Source organism: Phytophthora cinnamomi (assembly GCF_018691715.1).
Source record: "Phytophthora cinnamomi strain GKB4 chromosome Unknown Contig7, whole genome shotgun sequence".
In the NCBI taxonomy this organism is placed as follows: domain Eukaryota; phylum Oomycota; class Peronosporomycetes; order Peronosporales; family Peronosporaceae; genus Phytophthora; species Phytophthora cinnamomi.
Window position 1 is genome coordinate 1106629 of NW_027150940.1, and position 25849 is coordinate 1132477.

Here is a 25849-nt window from a genome sequence, read left to right on the forward strand (position 1 = left end):
CAAGTGTGATGAGAGGGCTAGGGGATTCTCACCACCTGGTTGAGAACAGGAAATAGCAATCGAAGGGGCTATTTAGACGCCGATTTACGGGTTTTATGGAGCGGGAGCTGTCGCGGCGCTGCCGGCGCTGCGTGCGGGTGGCCGAGTTCGTGGGTCCAGCAGCCGCAGCTCCCAGCACCGCCAGGACGGGCGACAGGGCGCCGCTGTTTGCGGGCTTCGTGGAGGTTCTGTACGCGCGCAACGCTTGGCTGGCAGCGCGCGTGGACATCTGGACGAGCAGAGACACCTGCTTCCGCCAAGGTGCAAATGCAACATGCACTGCAACACAATGGAAAGGCCAATAATATTGTCAACGTAATTTAATTCATCCGATTTCCAATATTGGCAGTGAAGGCAACGAGTGCACATCTGCACGAGTCTCTAAACGATGTTGCACTTGGCGCGCCGCCAACTGGCGAGGCGATAAGGAAGTTGCAGCAAGTCAAGTCGCTAGGGATAAAAGTGTCCTCCTCCAGGGGGGATGAGTTGCCAACGTTGACCGGCGACGAGTTGACTGCAACGCTGAAAGAAGTGGTGACGCAACTTGTTGCCGCGTTTCAGGAGGTGCAAGTGCAAGTGATTGCGAGATCACAGCGGGCGAAATTCGAGTACGAGATGCTGCAGCACCACCCCGACCTGGAGTTGGTGGTGTTAACCAGCTCCAGCACTGGGAGCTACGTGCTTTTCGCACTGCCGTTGCTGGGAGAAGAACCTCAGTGGGAACCGAACAAGTTGTTGGAGGCGGAAGACCCGGAGCTGGCTTTCACCCCGGACGGGTTTCAAGCCCCCAATTTCCCGGTCGCAACGGACGGAGTGATGATTTTCATCGGGTATCCGTTAGAGAACGAGGAGGACGGCGAGTGGCCGCTTTTTGTCGAGTGGCCGTCGAGGATGTTGCTGTCGCGTCAAGTGACGCAGACTTCGCCGTCGAGCAAGGCGCAATCTTCAGTTGAGTTGGTCGCCTCGTGCAAAAAGGTACGTTATCGTATTCGGTTAGGTTTTTAGTGGTGAGGTTTGTATGTTGCTGATGAGTTTTGTGTAGATGTTGATGCAGCAGTGGAGGAGGCGGAAGGAGTTTGTTGCGGAGCTGCGTCGCCACGTGATAGGTAAGCGGGCTTGTACTGCGTCAAACTTTGATGGAGTGTATTTAGTACGGCTAACCCCTCGCCTTGCTTATTCTGTTGCAGTGTTAGAGTTTGATGCCGTGGACTTCTCGCAGGCGTTCTTTATGCTGCAGGAGCAGTTGGACGCGCAGTCTCCTCTGCGTATCATGGTGCTGCGGCTGCAGTTCACCGCCGCGTTCTTCTTGACGAACTGCATGAGCGACTTGCAGGTGACGATGCTCGGCGGGGAAGGAGCTGCCGATTCTGTTGTCGTGGCGCTGGCTGCGTCTAGCACCTCTCCCAGCCCAGACGACAGCCAAGCGGGCGTTGCACAGTTCCTCGAATCCACTAGAAAGAGCTTGCTCCACCACTTTTACGGAGGATGAAGTCGTGCTCTGCAGGTCAAATGCTCACCGGAGATTCGAATACGAACGAAAACAATGTAAAGCTTTCATGCATCGGTCCGTCATGTGCTTGGAGTCAACCAACACCTACGCGACTTTGCATGTTCCGGCCAAACCACGAATACCAGCCTGCCTCCACGTTGCATGTGGCCCACGTGGAGGTCGTCGCTCGCCGCGCTCGACGTCGCAGATTACAACTTGCCGTTGAAGCCCACGCTTCAACCGCACCTCGTCTATTGTGCACAAACGCCACCACGCATGGGCGTGCATCCCTTCTTCCTCGGCACCAACAAGCCATCCCGTACCATCCTCACGCTCATCCTCGCCCTCACCACCTCGCCCCCTCCTAATTGCAGACTCTCATCCGCCTATCCGCCTAAGTGCCTTCGCAATCACCCGCACGTCGGGCGTGGTGCTTAGTCGTCGAAGTGGCTCTATTCGTCTGCAGGACGTCAGCTTCAACTTCCAGTCGTATCTATGCACGTCCGCTCCATGCATTCACCGCCGCCGATGCGTCAACGCCGCAATGCTTACCGGCGTCTTCCTCTCCGTGCACACCACCACCACAACTCAATTGCATTCGTCCACAACTCGGCCACTTCCCATTCCTCCGCGTCTCTCCAAGACCTCCTCGAAACCGCTCACCACTCCATCCATGCGTGAAGCAGAGCTCACCCCCGAGGACGAGCACTTCCTGTCGCTGCTGGAAGCTCGTCGCGACAAGCACTTCACCCGCTCACCGTTGCTCTCCAACTTCCGCGTGCTCGCGCTCTTCTCGTACGAAGCGCTGGACGGCCAGACCGCCGACAAGTTCGTGGTGGGGGCCAACGCCGAGTGCGCCAACATCGGCGGCGCCACGTGCGCCGAGCGCGCGGCCATGGCGCAATTGCAGCTGCTGCCGGTCAAGAGAGTCCGCGCGATCTACATCGTGTCGGACTCGCCGCAATGCTTGACACCCGGCACGCTGTGCCGCGAGTTCCTGCTGTCCAGTCCGCTCGTCACTGCGGAGACTCCGTTCGTGTCACGGGCCAAGAACTGCCGCCCTTGTGTCACCACGCTGAAGGAGCTCTACCCGTTCCCGTCACTGTACGACCGACTGCCGCGCGCGCAGGTGTTGCCCTTCGCTCGAGCGTTCTGCTCGCAATTCGCCGCCATCGCAGAGTCAAAGCTGCAGCCGCAAGAGGGGGAGGAAGCGGTGACCCCGTTCGTCAAGACGCAGCTGTCCCGCATGACCCCCGACGAGCAGGACGTGTACTTGAAAGCACTGGATGCAACCGAGAAGGACGCGCGAGACGACCTGTTCCCGTTGAGGTACGCGGCCGGCACGAAATTCTCGGACGGGGACGTGCGCGTCACGTGGCAGCACAAGACGCTCGAGTACGGCAGCTCGCTGGACGCCATCTCCAAGCTCATCCCGTTCGTGGAGGACAAGCAGCAGCACAACAAGCAGGTCAAGCCCGAATTCCTCATGCAGGTGGACCAGTTCGGCATCCTCCACGCGCCGTTCGCCCGTGCACGGGCCTATTTCTTCGAGTTCGGCTTCCTCGACGTGCCCGTGTTGGTGCACGACGCGGCGGGGGAGCTGCACCGAGTCCCCATTGGGACCCTCGTGGCGGAATCACCGGACTGCATCGCTGCGTCCACCGCCTTGATGCAGTGAAAATGGTATTCCTCGACACGGTACCAGCTTTTAAAGGTGTGGTGAATTGGCGCCACCGTCCATGAGAGCCGAACTGCTCCTTCTAAGTGTGCTCCGTCGTGACTGCAGCACCTTCATGCGGGCTTGAATGAGCGCACGCATCTGCTGAAGCTGCTCGGGCGAAGCATGGCGGAACTGCGGCATGAAGGTGGTTAGCACCATTGAGAACTCTAAACAAGATAATACAATACACATAGTTCGACTTACCAGCGTAGGAAGCAGCTCGCGCAGACTAATGGTGCCGTTCGAGTCTTTGTCGATGGAGTAGAAGAGGTTTTCGACGCTGGTAGCGCTGTTCCTGCGGTCGCTGCCTTCGAGACCGCAGAACCTCACCAACTGTGCCCACTCCTGTTGATTCAGGTCACCCGAGCCGTCCTCATCGAGTCGTGCGAGGCCTATGGCGAGCTGTTCGACCTGCTTCACAGTGTAATGAGGTCCGAACGGGTTCTTCCCCGGAGATAGTGCTGGTGTAGAGGGCGTATGGCGCATACTGGAAGTCGGAGACACTGGATGGCGGTGGTCTTCAGTCTCCTTAGACACCTTGGGTTTGGAATTCATGAGGCAGACATTTGCGACGATCTTCTGGCACAGTTTGAGCTTGCGCGCGATGTTGCTGCTGCGACGCAACTTCTCCGGGCTTGGTGATTCGGATTCTGCTGGAGCTGGTGAAGGTTGTAGTGCTGGTGCCGATGCACTCGAGGCTAGAGCCATCCCATCGAGTTCGTACACTGATGAGGGCGGAGTCAGCTTCGGCAAAGACACATTTCGAGCGAGTATGACAACACTCGCGTCCATTTTGATGTCCAAACCAGTTGACTCCATCGATGCGCGCTGCAGCCGCTTCTTTGGTGTAGATTTGACAGGTTTGCTCAATGATGAGGCTTCATCTTGCAATTTGTCGAGCAAGAACTGTGAAGGTTCTACATCCAGCTTTCGCAAGGCTCCGACTGAAACTTTAGTCATAGCAGCAGCACGACGCTCGAGCTCCAAAGGATAGTTCGTCAACGTTTTCGACGCTGCTGATGGAACCTCCGGGGTGGGTGGACCGTTGTTCATCATTGCACGAGCCTTCGACTTGGCTTTAGCTCGCGCACGCCACATTTCTTCCGGCGTGGAGAACAGCGGAGCTAGAGCAGCTATACGCTTCTTCTTGTCGGCGACATCCGCGAGCAACGCAGTCGAGTTCTTCGCGATGCCACGGAGATGTTGTGCTTCTTCGGGACCAAAGACCCCCTGTTGAATCCCCGACGTCACCGACGTCACTGAGAACGGTGCTTGTGATAGCAAGACGTTAGCAGCGTGGGTCAACGCCGTTGACGCGTCTGGAAACAATGGAGCTTCTGTTCCCGACGGCATTTTCGACGGTGATTCCGACTCCAACAGCGACGATGGAGTCGAGAGTGAAGTATCAGGAACTACTTGATCGCTTTGAGGTTGTTGCTGTTGCTGCCCTGTTTTGCGCTGTCGATGCAGCTCCTTCTTCAGGCGGCGCTGGTGCTTGGTGATAACTTCGCGAGCGATGCGTTCGAATTGCTCCTTTTGGTCTCCGCCGACAGTGTGATCACGTCGTCCAAATTTCCACGCTGATGCAGACGCAGACGACTGCTCTCCTGTAGTCAAGATGTGTCCGACGCATGTTGCAGTGTTATCCCAGATCTTCACCACACCGTCAGCGCCTAACGAAAGTAGTTCACCAGGCCAGGGCACGCTCTGCAATGACAGCACACCGGCAAGGTGTGCCATCCAGGACTTTGTCGACGCCACCACTGGGAGCGCTGCTGGTCCCTGGGCTGCTGACGTCCGCCGACTAGCGATTCCGCCTTCAATCGCTTGGATGTCACTGCTCACGCTGGCTTGAGAATTTGATGATCGACGACGAAGAATCGCTGAGCGTCTAGTTGGTTGATTGTCTGGATGAGTACTCGCGACGAATGAGCGGAGGTCCCAGGCGAAAATCTGCCCGGATTCGATGCCGATGTACAGCATCGCAGGGTGTGTAGCTGCATTCGCATCTTGAGAAATGCTGGTCGAGCAAATGGACGTGACGCCATCCAGCTCGATTTTACTTTGTACAGACCTCGACGGGGTTGACTCTTGCATAACGAGCCGCATAAGAGGGTGAACTGTACTGCTGCGAACTCCGATCGTCGGCCAGATGAAGATGGTCCCCACCACGTCGGCAGAAACGAGCAAACCGGGCGTCGCAGCTGGGAAGTGTAGCGCTCGGATCTCTCGAGTGTGTACGCTAGCGCAACGAAATAGTAGCGTGATACGACGAAGATCATAGACTTGCACCCCGCCAGCATCGTCTGCTGTAGCGACGAACCTCGTGGTATGCACCTCGTTTGACAGTGGCGGCGGTGAGCACGTACAGCACGTGATAGTCGACTTGTGGGCCTCCTCCACGAAGTGCATAACTTCTAGGTTTGACTTCCCTGGTGGGGAATCCAAGACGCAGATCATTCGATCGTCGCCAGTTGATACTAAGCACTAAACCAAGTTGTGAGAAATTGAGCCGGGTTTCACATTATGAGCAAGACACGAAGCTTACGTTAGCGTGAGAGCAGAACACGAGCGAGGTAACGGTGCCGTCGTGCACCATTGTTTTCTTGCAGCAATTAAACAACGCGAGTTAGATACCAGCGTTCAAGGAGATGGCACGCTGATGAACTGTGTTTCACCTGCAGCAAAGCCCCAGTTACGGGGTTGTACAGTCGAATTGCACCATCCTGTCATCGAAAACCACACAACGCTAGTTAGTCATCACGCATCTTCATCATCACATGCGGTCACACACGCACATTAGTTGCAACGAAAAGTTTTCGTTCGCGAGGACTATCGAATGCGATAGCGCAGACTTCAGCGTCTCGGACCGAGACAGGTTCCTCGATTTTCGCACCCGAGTTGGCGCCCCACACCGTGATGCGGTTCTCGACTACGCCGACAAACGTGTTGGCTACAGTGTTGAACACCACGAACCGCGTGGGGGCCAATCCAGGCGAGTCGTCCACGGTTGCCTCCTCTTGGCCGAGCGACTGCGTCACGGCACTGAAGCGGTACAAACGTAAGTTTCCAGTGATGATATCGCACGCTGGACTCTCCGAAGTTATGTTTGCTCCAGAGTCATGGTGAGGTTCGTGGGCTTTCTCAGTACCAATGCCCCCCGTTCCGTTCGTTGAGGTCATGAACATCCGAAAGCGACACAAGTTTGGCGTGTGGAGCTCAAATGTCTGCAGCATCATTGCTAGGTGGTTTCCAGTGAATCCCTTGGCACATCGCGTTATGTCCCAAAGCTTGAAATGGCCACTTTGATCCCCTGTCACCGCCAGACACGGCCCGGATGTAGACGCCGACACGAACTTGGCCCCCATTAGACAGTGGTGATGACCTCCCAGTTTCGTCTTGAGTGTTCTACCTGGAATTCCCCAGCAGTAAGCTTGGTACTCAAACCCAGAGCTGAGCAGCAACGTGTGGGCGGAATCGAGTGTCAAAACGGCTTGCTGGTGGCCACGGAGTACGAATGAGACTGTTAGCACTGCGGACGGGCCTCCCACGGACGAATTGGCGCCTGCTACAGTCTCCCAGACAGTGATCGTGTGATCAAACGATGCTGTGGCAACGTACGGAGTCTCGGGGAGGTCTAGACAAGCCGCTAATCGCTCAGTGTGATGTCGTGGGAGAAGCATCGGTGGGGGTGGCGGTGCAGCACCTGCATGCATGGGCACCTCGAGGTCCCAAAGCTGCACCTGCTCGGTCGAGCCACCAGCAACAAACAATCGTTTGAGTGGTGGGGGACACCACTTGACGAAAAGCGCGGGGAAGCGACCAACTAACTTCCCGTTGAAGACGTAGGAGCCAACGGTGGCGTCGATAATCGACCACAGCGAAATGCACAGGTCGCTGCTAGCAATGGCTAGCGCATTTCGAGACGGCACGTGCTCCGCGTCGAGAACTTCGAGAGAGTCAAACACGTCCTGTTGTTTCTCGCCCGCTTTCTTTTCCGCGGCCAGCTTTTCGCTGCAGTTGAGTTCGTGCAGGAAGTTCATATCGAGGTCGAACATCTGCGCAGCAATAGCAAAGAATCTGTGAGCTGCTGCATCAGTACACACTTGAGTACCAAATGTCACCTACTAGAATTCGCGGAGACTTGTGTTCAATTACTGCAAGACGCTTGAGTTGTGGGAAAGTCTTGAGCTTGCTCACCTGGTAAGGAAAAGTCCTATATGACGGATAATACGAGTAGTGAGAAGTACAGAACTAATTGTTGTGCAATGTAAACACCTCACCGTGCCGCAGTCCCGCTGCTCAGAGGTTCTTGACGATAGACGATCATAGATCGTGGAGGAGCATCGTGAGGGTCTCCATGCGTTTGCGCTTGGTCATGGTCGTTGTCGTTGTCGTCGTGGGGTATTCGCGTAGCTACCATTCCAATTGCAACGCAAAAGGAGGTGAACTCCTCCCAGTCCACGACTGCATCGCCGTTGATGTCGATCTGCTCGAACATCTCAAACAACAGACCGACTAGAGCAGTCGCGCGGCCGAGATGCTGCATCAGACTCGGTCGAGAGCGCATCAATTCCCACAGCAGAAGCCGCGCGAAGTCGACTTTGAGAAGACCGTCATCAGGAAAGTGTTTCTCGATGCCGAGAAATTCGTTGCAACTTAGCGCAGCGCAGATTCCTGACACACTCGAAAGCGGGTTGCGATTCGGGATTTTGATGTCGGGCATGAGGTCAAGCAGGAAAACTTGCATCGCCTCGACCAGTGACGCTGTCACAGCGCTGCGAACGACAACGTTGCTGCGGTCGTCGGTTGCAGCGTGGAAAGCCCAATCGTGGTGGTCACCGTGACGTCGGAAGAATTTGCACAGCACCACTACGTTGGGCTGTTTGCCGATTTGTCGTCGCACAGATTTTGGATCGTGAGAGAGCCCGAGTAAATGAGTTCGATCACCGGCATTGAAGACAAACCTCTTGCCACCGGCAGCAAGAGCTTGAGCGTCTGCTTCAGCTTGGGCGTTGTCGACGGCGTGCAAGTCGCACGTGAGCGAGAACGCGTTCAGCTGCGGACATCGAGCGATCTCGTCTTCTGCGTAAGTGACCAAGCAGCCCACGACTTCCACGTATGGGTGCAGCTTGGCCAAGGAGAACCGCACAACCTCTCGCTCGCTAGCCTCCTTCGACTTGGCTCGTGCGGCTCGGAGATTGTCCTCACCAAAGAACGTGGCGCTGTGACTTCTGCTAGTATGGTGGCTGCTTGACGAAGCGTCCGGAGACCTGGCACCGCGCACAACTTGCAAGACATCGCCCTAAATGACCGAACCACATCCACAATGTCAGCGAACGTATCGTTGACAAAATACAACCTTGTGTGTCTTTTACCTGCGCGTTGAAAAGCAGAAACACCAGCTCAACAATCCACGGCACGTTCTCATCTTCATCTCGTCGAAGTCTCTGCAAAAGCGCAACCAGAACAATACAATACAACATCGTCAAGCTTTTTCATCGACAAGATGGCAAATCCAAGCTCGTACAAACACGACGTGGGGTTTGGACCCTGGCAGCGGCGTCACATCTTCGTCTTTTAATGCATCACACTCGCGAGCAGAGACCACCGCAGTGGTGTCGGCGTCCATTGCACACACGAACTTCTTGGATCGTGAAACGACAGCAGCACTACTATCGTTTTTAGCGAGCCATCCATCCCCTCAGTTCGATCACCGCCTCTTCGACGCCATGGTGCTGCACGAAGACGACTCGGACGACCTGCTCTTCCGTCTCTTTCGACGCTGCAATGGATGTATCGGTCGATCAGGTGCTCGGTCTCAACCTGTCAAGAGTCGACGACAAGGGCTCGAAGGCCAAACTCTCGCTGTGACCAACTTCCACGATTTGGCTCGTGAACTGGCAGCAACAGAGCAAGCTCTTCATTCTCAAACCAAAGAAGTATCGATGGGGATAGCGAAGTCGCCAGCTGCGAACAACCAAAAGCTACAAAACCCGACATGGGATGAGCTAGAAGAGATTTTTCGCGAACTTCATGACCTGTACGAACGCAGTGATACGGTGACGCTCTCTCTTCGGGAACAAGAGTACGCCGGGCTACTCACTAACGCTGCAGTTAGGACACTAACGCATGCTTGTTTGAGCGGCGACCGTGGAGATCTGGATGCTTCGGGTGTGAGAGTAAAGCTTCTGGAGTTGGCCGTGCGTCCGACAGAGCAGTGGAGATGCCTAGCGTTTGCGCTGTTCTTGAAAGCTAGCATCGCCTCATTCGCAGCGATTTTGTCGACACATGAAGATTCAGCTATCGCCCGAGCCCAGCATTTGGAAGTGAGCTTGTTCAAGTTGCTTCGAGAAATGCTGGGCAAAGCTGTAGTGGTGACAACGACAACTCTAGGAGCCGAACCAGTACACAGTGTTCAAGGTAAACGGCGTCCTGGTCCAGACTGGGTCGAGCGAGCTGTCGGGTGCTTGGAATTTTACGTCAAGAAGGCGAACGGGAGATACTCTTCCGATCGGCTGAGGTCGTTAGATGAGCACACTCTTCTCTTCTTGGTCGCTGAAGCTAGCAATCGGGGCTCTTTGGATTCCGAGCTTCAGTGCAAGGCGATGGAGCTCGTTATCGCGACGATGTACGCGTATAAAATTGTTCCTGCCGGGAAATCGGTCGGTCCAGAGTGGCAACAGCCGACCAAGGATCACACAGTTTGGAACTGCGGACTGCCCCTCGCAGCGGTGGAGCAATATGTCAGCCTCGAATTGCTGCTTTACCATTTCTACACCACTCCCGTCGCTCGCTTGCAGCGTTTGGCGTGCATGGTTCTTGTGGATTTAGTTTGCGAACAGCTCCGACGTACCGGAAGCCGAGAAGGAATCAGTACTGCAGGTCTCGATCAAATATGGCGCACGTTTGTGGAGTGGGAAGACCCGTCAACTGGCATGCGGCAGGCTTTGTTGTCGCCATACATTTCCAGCGCCCGGGTCGTCAAGCAGATGGCTCCTAGCTGCACGTTAGTGTCAGAGAAGCAGCTTAATGCGTTCGTGAACCAGTTCCGGTTGCTCACGCAAATTGACACGTACTTCGGCGTGAATCCAGGCCTCGACAAAGCTGTGAAGGTGGCCAAAAGCCACAGCAACGGAAGCATCTCGGATGAAGTGCTCGAGCAAGTGTCAAAGCAAGTGCTCTCGAATCGCGCTGTGGAGCGTTACCGTGGCGAGCGATGGCTGGCAGAGCTTCTAACCTACGGACAGGATGATGACGTTTTCACGTCGTATGACAGCAAGGCAACCACAACTACCGGATCGGTTCGCAAGCAGCCCGAAGCAGTTTTAGTTCGCCCCAAGCCTGGATCTGTCGCTCAAAGTACCCCCGCTGGAGAAGAGCTTGAGGAAACATTCTGCTACGACGAGGGAGGAGAGATCGGACTGGCTGCTCAAGCCAAATTCTGGGAGTTGGCGTCTCCTACAACAGCTCCTGCACTTCGTGAATCGTTTGCCAGGGTGTTGGAGCTGTTTGTGCGACGAAAGCTGCAACTCAGCGTAAGTTTGACTCGACTGTGGGTGTAAATGACAATTGATGGCTGATGTGAGCGCTTGCATGCTGCATGCAGTCAGGGAAAGCGGAAGAAACGACGATTGAAGAAATCAACACGTGCTTGCGCGTGCTCCTCGATCATGAAGAGAGCGAGCCGGGTGTGCTGATCCCCGTGATGCTACTCATCCTGGACATTTGCCAGTGCGAGCTGTCATACATCGACAAGCGATGGCAACAACGAGACTCTTCGATGTCTTCTGTTGCCATCGACAATCAACTGGAAGAAACTTACAACCGGCTCGCCTGGTCGGACTCGTTGGCGGCAAGGGTGCTGAACGGAGAAGTAGCACTGGATAAAGTTCTCCTGCGGCAGATGGACACTGCGTTTTTCCTGCACGTGTTGAAAGTGCTGCACGAACATTCCGACAACCACAAATCCATTGAATGCCGTCGAGTGTGCTGTGGAGTGGAGAAGACTTTGGTCGGTGACGTTGCAGCGTGCACGGCGCTAATCCTCATGGACATATTGGCGGATAACGACGCCGCACTTGCCCATGCCGGAGGTCTGGCAGCCTTGACGCCGTTCCTGCAAGCCTGCGATACCCGGATCGCTGTGTAAGTGCCGCTGTTGATATTGCCGAGGGGTTCTAGGAAGGCTGATGCGTGTTGGATGCTGGACATGCACGCAGGTTCATGGCCAAGCTCATCAGCCAGTTGGTGAAACAGGCCGACGAAGTTCAGTACGCTGCCTTCCTTCGGGAGCTCTACGTCGCCTGTGTCGAAGCCGACGACGAAAGCGCGCTGTACAACTCGTATCTGCACACGCAGACGCTGCTGCACGACCTCAACGTCACATAAGAGTAGGATGTAGCCATTCCGCAAGATCCCCTCTCAAAGTCGTTCAAGTGACTACCACAGGAACAGCAAAAGTGATAGCCTGTATCAAAACATGAACGTATCTTTGCGTCCGATTGTTGTACCAATTAGGCCAGCCTCCATAATGTGATACACATCAGCAACTGATATACGGGAACGACTGGTCAGCACGCCCCCGCCCAGATCCAAGAGATTCACAGCGTCAGTTGCGTCATTTTCATCGCGAAGCACCGAAACGCATACGCGCATGCCTGTATGTATACACGTAGATAGCGTAGCCGGCTGGGACTTGATGCCTCTTGCGCCTTCTCTGAGGGCGCCCCTGGTTGGGCGTAGAGTTCTGCCGAGGAAGGCTCGCCTCGGTGTCTGGGTGTACCAGGAAGTTGCTGAAAAGCGACCCCTTGTGTGGATCCTGGGCATGGAGGGGAGCGCCTCGGGCCAAGCCGGCAGATAGCGAACCCTCTGGAGATATTGTGTGGAGTTCTTGCTGCAATTTGCTCGGACCATGAAACGCTCCAGACATGCCACAGTTAATTAATCAATATTCAGTCATACCCTGCAGTGCAGGCTGCATGTTGGCCGACAGGTGCTCAAGACCTCTTCTGGTTGGGTGGAGAGTGCTCTCGACGGACGCTTCCCACGCTGCCCGGTGTTCTCGGACGCTGAATTGCCAAAGGCTGGCCGGGAGGTTAACCGAGTACGCGGAGAGCGCGTCGAGAGGTTCGGCAGAAAGCGAACGCCTGGGGCTATTAGGTGGAGTTCTTGCAGCAATTTGCTTGGACCATGGAACGCCAAGGACATGCTTAAACGCACAGTAGTTCTAGTTAAGAGTAGGAATGGACAACATGTTCATGGAACTCAAATGACAAGACGCACATCTGTAGCTGGTCAACTTGGCTTTTCATCCCACGTCATGATCACTGTTACGGGAGCTGGCGGAACGGATCTGAGCTACTGGAGGAAGAGGCTCCGCTCATCATGCCCTGCGGGGTCTGCTGCGCTCCTGTCGGCTGCCCCATGGACGCGCCGCCCTGTGCGAACTGCTGCTGCTGCATCATTTGCATGTTCATCATCTGAGGCTGCGCCATCATGCTCATCTGCGGCTGCATCATCATCATTTGAGACTGCATCGGCGGCTGGCTCATGCCCTGCATGGGCATCTGCTGCATCTGCATGTTGGGGTACATCTGCTGCTGCATGCCCGTGGCGCCTTCCGTGATCTGGAGCTGGTTCATGTTCATACTCAGCTGCATCATGCCGCCGGACATGTTCGGTTGCATCTGCTGCTGTCCCTGCATCGGCATGGCCATCACGGGCGTAGGCTGGTCGGCGCCGCGCGCCTTCTGCATGTCGTTCAGTGTCCGCTTCTCCTCCGGGTTCGCGGATAGGCTCTTCTTCTTCTCACTCGCAAGTGAGTCGAAGTCTACGATGTTATTCTCCGGCAAGAGATTCGTTCGGAACGCATCCGCTTGCTGCTGCTGCGACGGAGCCGCCACATTAGAAGCAGGAGCGTCGAATACGGACTGCTGCACAGGGACAGGAGCTTGGACGGGAGCAGGTGCGAAGCTCAGACCCGCCAGATCCTGCAAAGGATTTTGGCTCTGCGGCGCATCGAAGATCGAAGGCTGCACTTCCTGGGCAGGCAGGCCGGCACTAGCCTGCTGCGTCACCGGCTGGACATCCAGGTCCACGCCGAGCAAATCCACGCTCGCAGCGCTGGCAGCCGCGGCCGCGGCCTTCTTGCTCCCGCGCTTCTTGGCCTTGCGAGAGCTCTCCTCTTCCGAGACCGACTCGTCGTCGGTCGACGCCACCGACTGCCGCCGCGTGCGCGACTTCTTGCCCGCCTTGTCCTTCTTGCTCTTCTTCGCCTTCGCCTTCTTCGACGTCTCCTTCTCTCCTTCAGCCGGCGGCGGCGGCAGCTTGGCCGGGTCGAAGGAGAAGGCGTAGTTCGCCGCCTTTTTCTTCCTGTCCTCCTCGTCGCTCTCGCTCTCCTCGGAGTAGAAGCCCGCGTGCTTCTTGGGCGCCTTGGCCTTCTTCTTGCCCTTGGCCTTGCTCTTGTGGTGGCGGCGTTCGTCCGCCGACTCCGTCTCCGACGACTCGGAGATGGACAGCTCCTGCTCGGACTCGGCCTCGCTCTCGCTCTCCTCGCTCTCGCTCTGCTGCTTCCTCTTGCTCTTCTTGCCGCCCTTCTTGCTCTTCTTGGCGTCGCTCTTCTTCTTGGCATGGCGGCTCTTCCCGTGATGCTGGTGGTGCTCCGCCGAGCTGAGACTCTTGGGCTCGAAGCCCCTGGACGGGTTGCTCGCATAGTCCGAGTAGGCCTTGGGCCTCTCCGTGGCGAAGTCGTTCTGGTAGCCGCCGCCGCCGCCGCTGTAGCTGGCGTTGTAGCCGCCGCCGCCCGCATAGGACGACGAGGAGCTGCGGATGTCCGCCATCCAGTTGGCGCGGCCGTCGTTGCGCGGCATCTGCTGCGCGTAGTGCTCCGGGATGGCGTCCGCGTTGGGTCCGCGCGCCAGCTTGCCGCCGTACTCGATGACCTTGCCGCCCAGCCACTGGCCGCTCTCGAGGATCTTGCTCTTCCAGTCGCCGGCGTCGTGCGCGGCGGAGCTGCCGCCGTTGCCGCCGTAGGAGCCGCCCTGGCCGTACGGGGAGCCGAAGCGGTTGCGGTCGTGGAAGTTGCCGCCGGACGAGAAGCTCGAGGCGCCGCCCACGGACTTCTGCATCCACATCGCTGGCTGTGGCTGTAGCTGTCGAGTCGGAGGTCGGAGCTCTTGGTGGTCGGTCAAATGCGGGAATGGAATGGGAAGATTTTGTGACGGACCAGCGTGAAAAGCATCTGATTATTTTGGTTTTCCGCCAATGAGAGAGAGGGGAGAGGGGTTTGGACCAATGAGAAAGCAAGGGTTTGTGCGATTTTAGTCGGGACCACCTTTTTTTAGGCGCGTGGAAAGGGCTGGTGCAGTTGCAGCAATAATGGACGAGAGCGAGCGCTGGATGGAGGGCGAGGACGCGGCGGAAGAGGAGCTGCGACTGCTGGAGGCCCTGGGCAGCGTCGCCTCCGCCATGCAGCAGGTGCGAGTGAGCTGAGGCCGGAAATAGGTCGACGTGTGGACCCATTCTGACGCAGATAATGGTGCAGTTCAATCAGGTGCTGGCCAAGCTCAACCGCCAGACTGTGGAGCTGTCCAAGGAGCTGGGCACGGCCGAGCGGCAGTTGGTGAGTGGCCGATCGCAGCAGCATTGGACGCTGGTGGTACGGGGCTGAGTGTGTCGCTTTGTCGCCAGAACGCGCTGTACCTGCCCTTCCAGGCCGCAATTTATGAGATGCAGAGCTCCAGCGACCGCAGGAGGACGACGCCGTCGGTGCCGACCGTCACGGCTGTAGCCACGCCCGAGGCGCAGCGGACAGAGCTCTAGAGGTCGACCGCAGTCGCTGTATTTTGTGATCCCTCAGCAGATTCGATAGAGCAAGAACCAGTTGATGGAGTGTAGTCTGCAGTTTGTTTGTTTTGTTTATTTGTTTTTTTTTTCCTGTTCTTACACAAGCGGCACTGGGTCGGACGGTCGAAGCAACTACATACGTCAACACGTTGCGAGATGGAGAGGATGCCCGTCAGTTTGCAGCACGCTCGGCGCGTCCTGGCTGTTTTAGCGGCCGAGGAGAGAGACCAAGGGGCTTAGTTGGGGCCCACCATCTCCTCGGGGCGCACGAAGCGGTCGAACTCCTCGCCAGTCAGGTAGCCCAGCGCAATGACGGTCTCGCGCAGCGTGGCGCCGTCCTGGTGGGCCTTCTTGGCGACCTTGGACGCCTTGTCGTAGCCGATGTGCGGGTTCAGCGCGGTCACGAGCATGAGCGAGTTCTTCATGAGCTGGTCGATCTTCTCGCGGTTCGCCTCGATGCCCACGACGCAGTTGTCCGTGAAGGCGCTGCAGCTGTCGCCGATGAGGCGGATCGAGGACAGCAGGTTGCTGATCATCACGGGCTTGAACACGTTGAGCTCGAAGTGGCCGTTGGAGCCGCCCACGGTCACGGCCACGTGGTTGCCCATGACCTGCGCGCACACCATGGTGATGGCCTCGCACTGCGTGGGGTTCACCTTGCCGGGCATGATGGACGAGCCGGGCTCGTTGGCGGGCAGCGTGAGCTCGCCCAGGCCGCTGCGCGGGCCCGAGCCGAGGAAGCGGATGTCGTTGGCGATCTTCATGAGCGAGCAGGCGATGGTGTTCATGGCGCCGCTGGCCTCCACGACGGCGTCGTGGGCCGCCAGCGCCTCGAACTTGTTGGGCGCCGTGACGAAGGGCAGCTTGGTCTCGTCGGCGATGATCTTGGCGATCTCGGCGTCGTAGCCCTTGGACGTGTTGAGGCCGGTGCCGACGGCCGTGCCGCCCAGCGCGAGCTTGCACAGGTTGGGCAGCACGCGCTCGACGCGCTGGATGGAGAGCGCGATCTGCTCGCGGTAGCCCGAGAACTCCTGGCCAAGCGTGAGCGGCGTGGCGTCCTGCGTGTGCGTGCGGCCGATCTTGATGATGTCGTCGAACTCGTGGACCTTGGCGTCCAGCGCGTCGTGCAGCTTGTGCAGGCCGGGCAGCAGCACGCGGTGGATCTCCTGCACGGCGGCGATGTGCATGGCCGTGGGGAACGAGTCGTTGGACGACTGGCCCATGTTGACGTGGTCGTTCGGGTGCACGGGCGTCTTGCTGCCCAGCACGCCGCCCGCGAGCTCGATGGCGCGGTTCGAGATGACCTCGTTCGTGTTCATGTTGGACTGCGTGCCCGAGCCCGTCTGGAAGACCACGAGGGGGAAGTGGTCGTCCAGCTTGCCGGCGATCACGTCGTCGGCCGCGGCGATGATCTTCTCGGCCACGGCGGCGTCCAGCTTGCCCTTCTCCAGGTTGTACTTGGCCGCGCACTTCTTGACCACGCCGAAGGCCTTGATCACGGGCATGGGCATGCGCTCGCGCGCGCCGCCGATGGGGAAGTTCTCGAGGCTGCGCTGCGTCTGCGCGCCCCAGTACTTGGAGTCGTCCACCTGGACCTCGCCGATCGAGTCCGTCTCGACGCGGAAGGTGCTGGCGGCGCGCACGGCCTTGACGGTCATGCGCGTGGCGGAGGAGGCTTTGCCGACGGCGGCGGAGAGCATGGCGGGCGGGGAATCGCTGGGGTCCGACGTGATTGAGACTGAGGGGGGAGGCTCGGGCGAGGACGAATCCTGGCCGCAGCTTCCAACGGGTGACGGGGGCGTGTGGCTCGGCTTTGAGCTCTTGAAGGCGTAATGCATTGTGCCGCCGCGAGCCAATTGGAGCTCCCCATCGAGAGAGATCTTGACCAGGGAAGGGGCGCGTGTCCGATGCAGCCGACGACGCAGGGAGCGGTTGGATGCGGTTGGCTCGACTCGGCAAAACAGATGGCAGCGAGGTGCACGGGGTATTAAGGATGCACAGGTTTGTTAAAGCTGAAGCAGAGGACGGGCTATGCGCGGATCCCGCATTGAAGTTGATCCTCGACATGTTGTCGACGACAGCAGATCGTAGCGCTGCCGGAGTTCTACAGCGCGCTGGTTGACACCAGGCACGGACACGGTCGAGTGCAGGTCGGCGGCGGTGATCTAGACGAACGGCCGATCGGCAGCAGGCCAGGGGCAACCAAGGAACTCGCCTTCTCTCGCAGTTTCGGCGGTGCAGGATGCAAAGGTGCGGTCTTGGCCACGACGGAAGATCTTGGGCAGTAGCACCACGCGTAATTGCGGGACCTCAGCGCCAGCAACGAAGTTGGCGCTATCGCAGGCTTCAAAGTGGAGCTGAATCCGTGTAAGAATCCGCCCGTGAGTTCGATCTCGTGCTTTTGGTGATGTACAAATTGACCGCCGTCAGCGGATCCATGCCTTCGCGACTCGGTACTGCGGGGAAGGTAAAACTACGGATCTCGAGTAAATCAAACCCCATCACTACACCGGCTAATTGCTTGAGTCGTCACCTCCCTCGCCTTTTGATGCACCAGGGCGCGTCGACGACACTGTAACGTATGCATCTCCAGTTGCTGTTTGCGCGATTGTCTCTCTCGCTCGAAATCATGGCTATGAGCTGCCCATAGCTCAGCATTGAGGTTGGAAATCCGCTCTCTTGTGCTGGTCCGGCGGCTCCTCGTCACCAACTCCACTTGTGCGATCGTTTGACTTTTCTCTACTGCTTTGACGATTTCGTTCATTGTATCCTGCGCACAACCATCAAAGCGACCCAAAAGAAACACACGGAGCTGCGGATGGGACGAAACTACAGGAAGCAGAGGAAGTAGACCGTCGAGAGTGAAGTCGTTGCCAGACTAAGACACAAGTACAGCGTTAAAACCACCGGTGGTGTTCAACAACAGAATAAAAAGTCGTACCAGATCCAGTCGATACAGTTTCAAGCAGCGCTGCACCATGCGTACTAGTGCGTGAACGATCCGATTGCCGAAGCTATTGCGTTGAAGATCAAGCGCTTCAATTCGTCCACTCCAGGCGATACCAGACACAAGTACGCTTACCGTGAGATCACCCAATCCACAGTTCGCGAGCGAAAGGGACGTCAGTAAAGCGTAGTTTGCCAACGTGTAGTGCAACGCACTTCCTGTGCGTGGCACGATGGATTCAAGGCCGGTCTCTGGAGTTAATTGTGTTGGGTTGGCAACGATGACATCCCTTATAGCGGTCGTTGGAACTCGCAGCAGATCACTCAAAGCACGAAACCCGCCGTCACCAATGTTGTTGTCCACAAGAGCTAATTTGCACACACTGCGATTGGTGCGAAGCGCACGCAGTATGCGGCGCGTGCCCTCTTCAGGCAAGGCATTGTCTTCAAGTCTCAACTCCGTGATCGAGTGGTTGCACCGCAGGGCAGCGCCAAGAGAATCCGCCTCGGCAATCGTCAGCACCACGTGCTTGAAATGACACACCTCCAGCTGCAGCGACGACATTTCAATCTGCACAATCGTTTCACGAAGTACCTCTCGCTCGATTGAAGCTTTGTTCCTGCGTAGGTAGAATTCCACCCTTGATCGGTAAAGTAAGGCATCCGGTTCGTCGTCGTCCTGGTTGTTCTCCACTTGGATAGCAGTGACAGCGGTCGGACACGAACCTTTCATTGCATCCGCTAACACCTGCAGCCCTCGAGTCGACAGCTCATTACCACGGAGATCAAAGTTCATATCCCGGGCCTTGGCAGTCTGTAGCATCGCACCAAGAGCCTCAGCACCGTCGTCGTCGATCTGGTTGCCAGCCAGATTGAGATACCGCAGCGTTGTATTGGTTCCAGCTTGGAAGAAGGTGACCCACTCCGGCAACGCCTCGCTCGTCAACCCGCAGTCAGCCAGTACCAACGTAGTGACGGCACTGTTTTTCATCAACGACGTGGCCAAGCAAGCCGCACCATGCTCGCCCAGTCGGTTCCCGGTCAGATCCACGTGCGTGAGGGTCGAGTTGGTCTCCAAAAAGTCCGCGAGTTGCACTGCCAGACTGGGGGTCACTCCAGAGCGATGCAAACTCAACTTGGTGACGCTCGAGTCCTCGTTCACGCACTGCAAGAGCTCAGCCAGCGACGTCGAGTCCAACTTGGCATTGTCCTGCACCTCCACTGTGCCACCCATAGTACACTGCACTTCTGTGTCGTTTCGCGAACATAGTCTCTGTCCCACAATAATTAATCAATGCAATACTGAATATCTAGTACACACTTATTCTAGAACACAAAAGATCCTAGCGGAGACCGTGTCAAAAGCTGAAGAGATATCCTACCATGGCCGAGTCAAGTCGCCGCTGGGCCACCGCGTTGCTGTTGCTTATGACTTGGAGCTTCTTCGGCAATGCAAACCCATCGACTATTGATGAGTTGTGGCAAACAGCGGACAAATTGTGGCGGTCCGACGATCTGGACTCGACCATGGACGTATTGCGGCACATTGAGACGCTGCAGCCGGGAGATCGCTTCGTTCTTGTGGGAATGGCGTCGATACTCCAGCGGCAAAGGCAGTTCGACCGTGCATTGGAAATGTTGGATGCGGTTTTGGCCCAAACTCCGGATGATTACAAGGTGCTGCAGAGGATCGGCGAGGTTTACACGGACATGCGCGAGATCCCCAAAGCGCTGGAGTTTCTCCACGCTGCAGAGCGGCAGATGCATACGAAGGACAAAAGCGAGGTTGATGCATTGACCCATCGGTTGGCGTTGGCATATCACCATGGAGGGGACTTTACCACGGCAGAAAAGCTGTTCGACCGGGTGGGTGCAAGTGGACGCTCTGCGGCGTTCTACTTCGACTTTGGAGTGACTTTGGAGAATCTCGGCAAGGCGCGTACGTCGCTAGTGTTTCCTTAGAAAATGCTAGAGGTGATAACTAACATAGATGTAAAGATTTTGGCGGCAGGTGATGCGTACAATCAGGCTCTTGCACTGGAACCGACCCAAGCGGAAGCTAGGATAAATATCGCCGCACTTCATCACCAGCACGGCGACGTGAACGAGTCAATTCCTCAGTATCTGGTTCGTTGTTATTCTCTTTTTTAATGCGCGATAATCGAGCAATGGATGCTAATTTGTCGCTGCAGCTCGTGATTAACTCACCGTCAGCACCCGCAAAACTCAGAATCATGGCAATGGGCAATGTGGGAGTAGCCTACGAAGTATCGAGAGACATTGTGAACGCTTTGAGTTGGTATGAACGCGCACTCGAAGAAATCTCTACTTCTCCAAACCTGTACTTCGCAGACAGGTTTTCGGCTGAAACTTCACGTATGCATCTCATGGTGCACACGGTGAGGGCCAAACTGAGTGCCTGCGTGTGGGAGAACGCGGAAAACGAGTTTGATTCCCTGTGGGCGATGGTCACCAATCTGCAGATAGCGGTGGGTAATCTGTATGCCTTCACACCGTTCGACTCGTTGTTACATGCGATATCACCAAAAGAAAGGAAAGCGCTGGCCATTCAATTCTCGAAGAAATATAATGCTGACCTCGTCGGGGATCGATGCGAAAGTCTTTCGACTACGTTGGAAGTAAATACACGAGAAGACAAACCTGTGGAGCCGTTAACCAGACTGAATGTTGGATATCTATCATATGACTACTCGGACCACCCAACAACACATTTGATGGAGGGCATATTAGCGACACGAGATCGGGACTTGGTGAACGTCCTAGCGTTCGGATACGGGCGAGATGATGGCAGCGCATTCCGCCAGCGAGTGATTGAGAGTGTTGACAAATTTGTTGATTTGTCCACGGTGTCCTTCGAAGAAAGCGCGGCTCGAATCTGGAGTGAGCAAATACACATTATAATGGATGCCCAAGGACACACACGTAGAGGTCGCATGCAAATTGTGGCTGCTCGACCCGCACCAATCGTGGTTAACTATTTGGTGTACCCGGGAACTTCTGGAGCACCGTTTGTGGATTATGTGATCGTTGACAAGTACGTGGCGCCTCCTGAGGAGTTAGCAGCGGCATTTACAGAGAAACTCGTGGTGATGCCTAACTCTTACCAGGTAAACTACTACGACCACGTGCTTGCTTCGTCTGAAGGGGTAAATCGTCGTTCAGATTTATGGCAGAATGACAACAAGGAAAACGAAGGCGATGGATTCTTGTTCGTGAATTTCAACAAAATTGATAAACTTGAGGCATCGGTATTCAGTACATGGATGACCATTCTGCGGCGTGTGCCTCGAAGTTCGCTACTATTGCTGGACCCGGGAAGACACGTACTGGATGGTGATGTAACTGAATCCGTCACGAGTCGTGAAATTAAGAAGAACCTATGGAGGGAGGCCCAAGCACAAGGCATTTCAACCAGGAGAGTTCGCTTCGTGCCTAGGTGAGTCAAAAATGAACCGCAACATTACGGAGCTTGTACTCTAACAGCGTGTTACCAACGCAGAACTCCAAAGCTTGAGCATCTTCAGCGCCACCACACCGGAGGACTATTCCTCGACACATTTATTGTAAGTCAAATGGTTTCATAAAATTTGGGTATTGCTTTGACACTGTTACGAAATGTCCACTCTTCACGTAGTATGGCGCACATTCCACTGCGACAGATGCGCTTTATGCTGGACTCCCTGTCTTAACACTAGCGGGTGACTCTTTTGCAAGGTATGACATTTCGGTTTTGTTGTCGAATGCCGTACACTACAATAACCCCCAATCTGTCAGTCGCGTGGGGGCCTCATTACTAGAAAATCTAGGTATGCAAGAATTGGTTGCATTTACACGCAAAGACTACGAGGATCTAGCAGGTACACTATCAACGGAATTTCGGGCTATAACCAACGGTCTCACGGGATACTATGCCGCATGCGTTTTGAATAGTGTATCTCGCAACAACTCCATCCGTTCTCTTACGATTGAAGCGCTGGCTTCGAAGTGACCAAGTCGAGTTCGAACAGCCATTGTTCCGCACGAAGCAGCACACAGAGCATCTGGAAGCAAGCCAACGTCTAATGCACGACGTGTACTTGCTCACGAACCGTACTTTTCACTTAGTGGTTTGAGGGCTCACTGTACGGTGGCGAACTGTGACGTGGTGATTGTAAGCGAATATGGGGTGAGCTTTAACTTATACGTTGGTATCCTGACTGTTTTTTGTCTTAACTCCTTTCGTTGCACTCACTCGCTTGCTAGTGGGGGTTCTGCGTGGGTGTGGTGCTTCCTACCTATGGTCTCTAGTTGCTGCGAGCCCAGTCCTGCGTGCGATGCTTTCGTGCCATGGTGTGCTGAATCCGCTACATCATCAAAGTTATCGGACCGTCGTCTTGAATGTTTGTGGTGGGCTACCGGTAATCGTTCCGAGTCTCCAGCGTGGGCCGGAGCACGTTCAGCATGAGACTTGTCACTTCCATTGCTAATTGAATTGGCACCACTTGAATTACCCGTAGGAGACGACACAGGTTGGCGCGGCCGTCCGCGGGTGTTACCTGTGGACGAAGCATACCGTTTGAAGGTGACAGGATGATTTGGACTTAATGCTACAGGCATAGGCGTGTTCATCGTTCCTGTGCTCCCGGATGCCATTGGTCGTGGCGACTGTTTGTCTGCTCTCAATGCACCTTTCGGCTGAAGAGGGTTATCCATGATCCGTCCACCACGTGACCGCCCCCCCGTCGGTGTTCCAGTAGATGTTGAAGAGTTTCCACCTGGATTTATTGTCGTGTTACCACTCGCACTAGATGCCCCAGACACGCTTTGGACATTTCCAATTAGTCCAGCAAGGTCTGTACGAGAGAGTCGCGGAACTATTGATGGTAATTTGTCGTCATCGTTCGTTTTGGCTGTCATGGATGCTGGTGCGGGTGTATATGTGATTGCGAAGCTTCCGTCGTCGTCATCGTCATCGTCAACAGTATCTTGCAAAGACGCACACGCAAAGGCAGTGGGGAGACAACCAGATGCGCCAGCAGTGCCACGCACCCACGGGTGGCTGAAGATCTCGGGGATAGTTGCTCGTTCGTTCGGGTCAGGTTTAAGCATTCGAATTACGAGATCTGTGAGCGCAGGACTCAAGTCCGCGTCCAGCTTGAATTGGCATCGCATAATGCGGTTGCGAATGACGTTTTCTCGGGGACGATTGGTTCCTTGGAGGTCAGGGCCCTCGAAAGGTAATCGGCCACACACGATTGCAAACAGAATTACTCCAAGACTCCACACATCGAGCGGTGGTCCTGCATTGGATGTACCACGAAAAACCTCCGGGGCCAGGTACGATATTGATCCGCAGCTCGTTTTCATCATCGCACCCGGTTTGTAGAAATCGCTCAAACCGAAGTCGGCAATCTTAGCTGTGGAAATATCGTTTTTACTACCAAAGAACAAATTAGCTGCATACCAACGACATTGGTATCGTGGGCAAACTTACTTGGTGAGCAAAATGTTTTCCAATTTGAGGTCTCGGTGGCAAATGTGCTGATTGTGGGCATAGCCGACACCCCCAAGGATCTGAGAGAATAGCCCGACGCCGTCCTCTTCCGACAAGCCGCCCGGAAACTGCTTAATGTAGTGGAACAGGTCGCCGCTGCACACATTAACGTACATCAGCTGCTAATTTATAATCCAATACAGCAATTTCAAACTGTGATATGCATACCCTTCCAGCAGTTCAAACACCAGCACAATATGATTAGGTTCGTTGATCACGCGCAGCAACTTGATAATACTCGGGTGATTGAGGGCCTACAAACGATAATAAGCCGAATGTCAGCGGATTCAAACACTAGTACTACACTAAAGCATACATAACCTACCGTCAGGCACTGGATTTCGGTTGTAGTGCGCTCGACGTCTCCCAGCGACCCCATCTCGCTTTTCTACAACAGCAGCCACCGCGTCAGTACCGTGACAAGCAAGCCTTCCCCTCCACCCTACCACCCCTCACCAAAATGAACTTGAGCGCCACTTTATCGTTCGTGAGCTGGTGCACTCCGAGCCTCACTTCCCCGAAGCCTCCTCTGCCCAGCAGCGTGGTCACCTTGTAGCCGCCCACCACGTTGGCCACCTTCTCGTCCGTGCTGCTCTGCGCGTCCTCTCCGCCCGAGTTGGGCGCCTTGAAGGACCTCCCCGTGGAGAAGAAGAGCATGTCGTTCTCCTCGATGCACATGATGTCGTCGATCTCGGCGCCGTCCGCGTTGAAGACCCGCGAGGCCATGGGCACCATCTCCAGCCGCTGCGACGCCGCGCACAGGAACTCGTCCCACGTCCAGTGGTGCTGCACGAACAGCACTGCACACAGCACAGCAACAGTCCTAACATGAGTCTTCCCTGCTGCACTCTAGCTACCACGGAATTCAGGCCAGGACCTTTGGGGTTGTCGAAGTGGCCGTTCTTGAAGGCCTTGATGGGCTTTCCCTGCACCGCGTGGTCGCTGAAGTCGTCCATGTCATCGAAGTCCGCCATGTTGTCAGCCCCGCGGCATCCGGCGGCAGCTGCCTCGCTCCTGTCTGGCGCCCGTTTCCGTTCTCGGCGTCGGACTGCAGTCCGCCTGCCCTGGCGCTAAATATAGACGCTGTCATGCTAAAAAAGGCAACTTCAAGACCATCACTCCGGAACCTACGGAATATAATAATACATTCCATGACAGAGGACCTATCGCTCTGCATGGTTCCCCTCCCCCCTCAGTAGGAAATCTACAGCAACCGAGCGCCGACCGGAAGCTCTTCAAGCCCCCCCGGCAGACAGACACCATGGCCAGTGCCCTCCCGCGTCGCATCGTCAAGGTACGCGGCTGCTGCGTGGCCTCCCCCCTTCCGTCTGGATGCAGAGCTTGAGCAGGAGCTGACGCGTGCCGTGTCGTGTCTGCAGGAGACCCAGCGGCTGCTCGCTGAGCCTGGTGCGTAAAGTATGACTATTTAGAGGTAGAAGAGTGCTGTGTGGCTGACTGGCTGTCGGCAGTCGCGGGCATCAGCGCCACGCCGTACGAAGACAACCTGCGCTACTTCCAGGTGGTGATCGCCGGCCCGCAGTCGTCGCCCTACGAGAGTACGTGGGTCTGCTGCTGCGGTATGACTGTTGAGGGGTGCGGCCTCTTAGCCTGTTACACTGTGCGCTGACGATGCGACAGACGGCATCTTCAAGCTGGAGCTGTTCCTGCCGTCGGACTACCCCATGGCGCCGCCCAAGGTGCGCTTCCTCACGCGCATCTACCACCCCAACATCGACAAGCTGGGCCGCATCTGCCTGGACATCCTCAAGGACAAGTGGTCGCCCGCCCTGCAGATCCGCACGGTGCTGCTGAGCATCCAGGCGCTGCTGTCGGCGCCCAACCCGGACGACCCGCTGGCCAACGACGTCGCAGACCACTGGAAGACGGACGAGGCCGGAGCCGTGCAGATGGGTGCGTGGGTAGGATTGGGCGAGGTGAGAAGCTATGGATGGAGCTGATCATTTTGTGCTGTGGATTTTTGTACTACCGGTATCTTATAGCTGCGGAGTGGACGCGTCGCTATGCTTGAGCTCACGAGAAATAGCAAGAGCAGAGCAACGCTCCTCGACTCTAGTTTCGCTTTTCACACTTCATTTTTTTCAATTTCTTCACCTTGAAAGCGTTCGTGTCAAACGACTCCTTGCCGTCTTGTGTGCTTTTCTAACGTACTTGCCAGCTTCGAGCGGATTCTTCAGATCTTCGCAGTTCGTAAGAACTGGGTCATCGAGCGGCATTGAGCAACCTTCAAGCTACA

General features: G+C 56.0%; 12 protein-coding genes across 12 annotated transcripts; 6 read left to right on the forward strand and 6 right to left on the reverse strand.

Annotated features, from left to right (window-relative positions):
• Nucleotides 1–95: 95 nt before the first annotated feature.
• IUM83_11129 (uncharacterized protein) lies at nt 96–1528 on the forward strand (the record flags this gene model as incomplete). The annotated part of the gene is made up of 4 exons (XM_067935672.1): nt 96–300; nt 389–1014; nt 1082–1145; nt 1227–1528. 4 exons carry the CDS (start codon nt 96–98, stop codon nt 1526–1528), a joined length of 1197 nt encoding a protein of 398 aa, XP_067798769.1.
• A 673-nt stretch (nt 1529–2201) lies between these two features.
• Nucleotides 2202–3206, forward strand: IUM83_11130 (Phosphatidylinositol class b; the record flags this gene model as incomplete). Its single annotated transcript, XM_067935673.1, has 1 exon — nt 2202–3206. The coding sequence occupies one exon, from the start codon at nt 2202–2204 to the stop codon at nt 3204–3206; it is 1005 nt and encodes a 334-aa protein (XP_067798893.1).
• A 30-nt stretch (nt 3207–3236) lies between these two features.
• On the reverse strand, nt 3237–6436 carry IUM83_11131 (Transcription initiation factor TFIID, subunit TAF5; the record flags this gene model as incomplete). The annotated part of the gene is made up of 6 exons (XM_067935674.1): nt 3237–3380; nt 3453–5490; nt 5572–5735; nt 5797–5853; nt 5927–5974; nt 6047–6436. 6 exons carry the CDS (start codon nt 6434–6436, stop codon nt 3237–3239), a joined length of 2841 nt encoding a protein of 946 aa, XP_067798894.1.
• A 296-nt stretch (nt 6437–6732) lies between these two features.
• Nucleotides 6733–8880, reverse strand: IUM83_11132 (Transcription initiation factor TFIID, subunit TAF5; the record flags this gene model as incomplete). Its single annotated transcript, XM_067935675.1, has 6 exons — nt 6733–6745; nt 6870–7306; nt 7377–7464; nt 7532–8553; nt 8627–8698; nt 8779–8880. 6 exons carry the CDS (start codon nt 8878–8880, stop codon nt 6733–6735), a joined length of 1734 nt encoding a protein of 577 aa, XP_067798921.1.
• Nucleotides 8881–10186: 1306 nt separating this feature from the next.
• IUM83_11133 (Annexin (Annexin) Family) lies at nt 10187–11639 on the forward strand (the record flags this gene model as incomplete). Its single annotated transcript, XM_067935676.1, has 3 exons — nt 10187–10786; nt 10858–11396; nt 11471–11639. 3 exons carry the CDS (start codon nt 10187–10189, stop codon nt 11637–11639), a joined length of 1308 nt encoding a protein of 435 aa, XP_067798922.1.
• Nucleotides 11640–12580: 941 nt separating this feature from the next.
• IUM83_11134 (Annexin (Annexin) Family) lies at nt 12581–14383 on the reverse strand (the record flags this gene model as incomplete). Its single annotated transcript, XM_067935677.1, has 1 exon — nt 12581–14383. One exon carries the CDS (start codon nt 14381–14383, stop codon nt 12581–12583), a length of 1803 nt encoding a protein of 600 aa, XP_067798918.1.
• Nucleotides 14384–14627: 244 nt separating this feature from the next.
• Nucleotides 14628–15071, forward strand: IUM83_11135 (Binding-protein-dependent transport systems inner membrane component; the record flags this gene model as incomplete). Its single annotated transcript, XM_067935678.1, has 3 exons — nt 14628–14726; nt 14794–14871; nt 14940–15071. 3 exons carry the CDS (start codon nt 14628–14630, stop codon nt 15069–15071), a joined length of 309 nt encoding a protein of 102 aa, XP_067798919.1.
• Nucleotides 15072–15331: 260 nt separating this feature from the next.
• IUM83_11136 (Fumarate hydratase, mitochondrial) lies at nt 15332–16795 on the reverse strand (the record flags this gene model as incomplete). The annotated part of the gene is made up of 1 exon (XM_067935679.1): nt 15332–16795. The coding sequence occupies one exon, from the start codon at nt 16793–16795 to the stop codon at nt 15332–15334; it is 1464 nt and encodes a 487-aa protein (XP_067798920.1).
• Nucleotides 16796–17746: 951 nt separating this feature from the next.
• Nucleotides 17747–19275, reverse strand: IUM83_11137 (NLRC3 protein; the record flags this gene model as incomplete). The annotated part of the gene is made up of 3 exons (XM_067935680.1): nt 17747–17865; nt 17949–17973; nt 18037–19275. 3 exons carry the CDS (start codon nt 19273–19275, stop codon nt 17747–17749), a joined length of 1383 nt encoding a protein of 460 aa, XP_067798883.1.
• Nucleotides 19276–19424: 149 nt separating this feature from the next.
• Nucleotides 19425–22174, forward strand: IUM83_11138 (putative UDP-N-acetylglucosamine-peptide N-acetylglucosaminyltransferase; the record flags this gene model as incomplete). The annotated part of the gene is made up of 7 exons (XM_067935681.1): nt 19425–19980; nt 20053–20168; nt 20234–21498; nt 21562–21625; nt 21697–21776; nt 21837–21919; nt 21993–22174. 7 exons carry the CDS (start codon nt 19425–19427, stop codon nt 22172–22174), a joined length of 2346 nt encoding a protein of 781 aa, XP_067798916.1.
• A 780-nt stretch (nt 22175–22954) lies between these two features.
• IUM83_11139 (CAMK/CAMKL protein kinase) lies at nt 22955–24569 on the reverse strand (the record flags this gene model as incomplete). The annotated part of the gene is made up of 7 exons (XM_067935682.1): nt 22955–23026; nt 23091–23478; nt 23536–23691; nt 23764–23849; nt 23921–23983; nt 24052–24395; nt 24473–24569. 7 exons carry the CDS (start codon nt 24567–24569, stop codon nt 22955–22957), a joined length of 1206 nt encoding a protein of 401 aa, XP_067798917.1.
• Nucleotides 24570–24856: 287 nt separating this feature from the next.
• On the forward strand, nt 24857–25624 carry IUM83_11140 (ubiquitin-conjugating enzyme E2 N; the record flags this gene model as incomplete). The annotated part of the gene is made up of 5 exons (XM_067935683.1): nt 24857–24889; nt 24975–25002; nt 25065–25151; nt 25234–25506; nt 25596–25624. 5 exons carry the CDS (start codon nt 24857–24859, stop codon nt 25622–25624), a joined length of 450 nt encoding a protein of 149 aa, XP_067798788.1.
• Between the last annotated feature and the right edge of the window lie 225 nt (nt 25625–25849).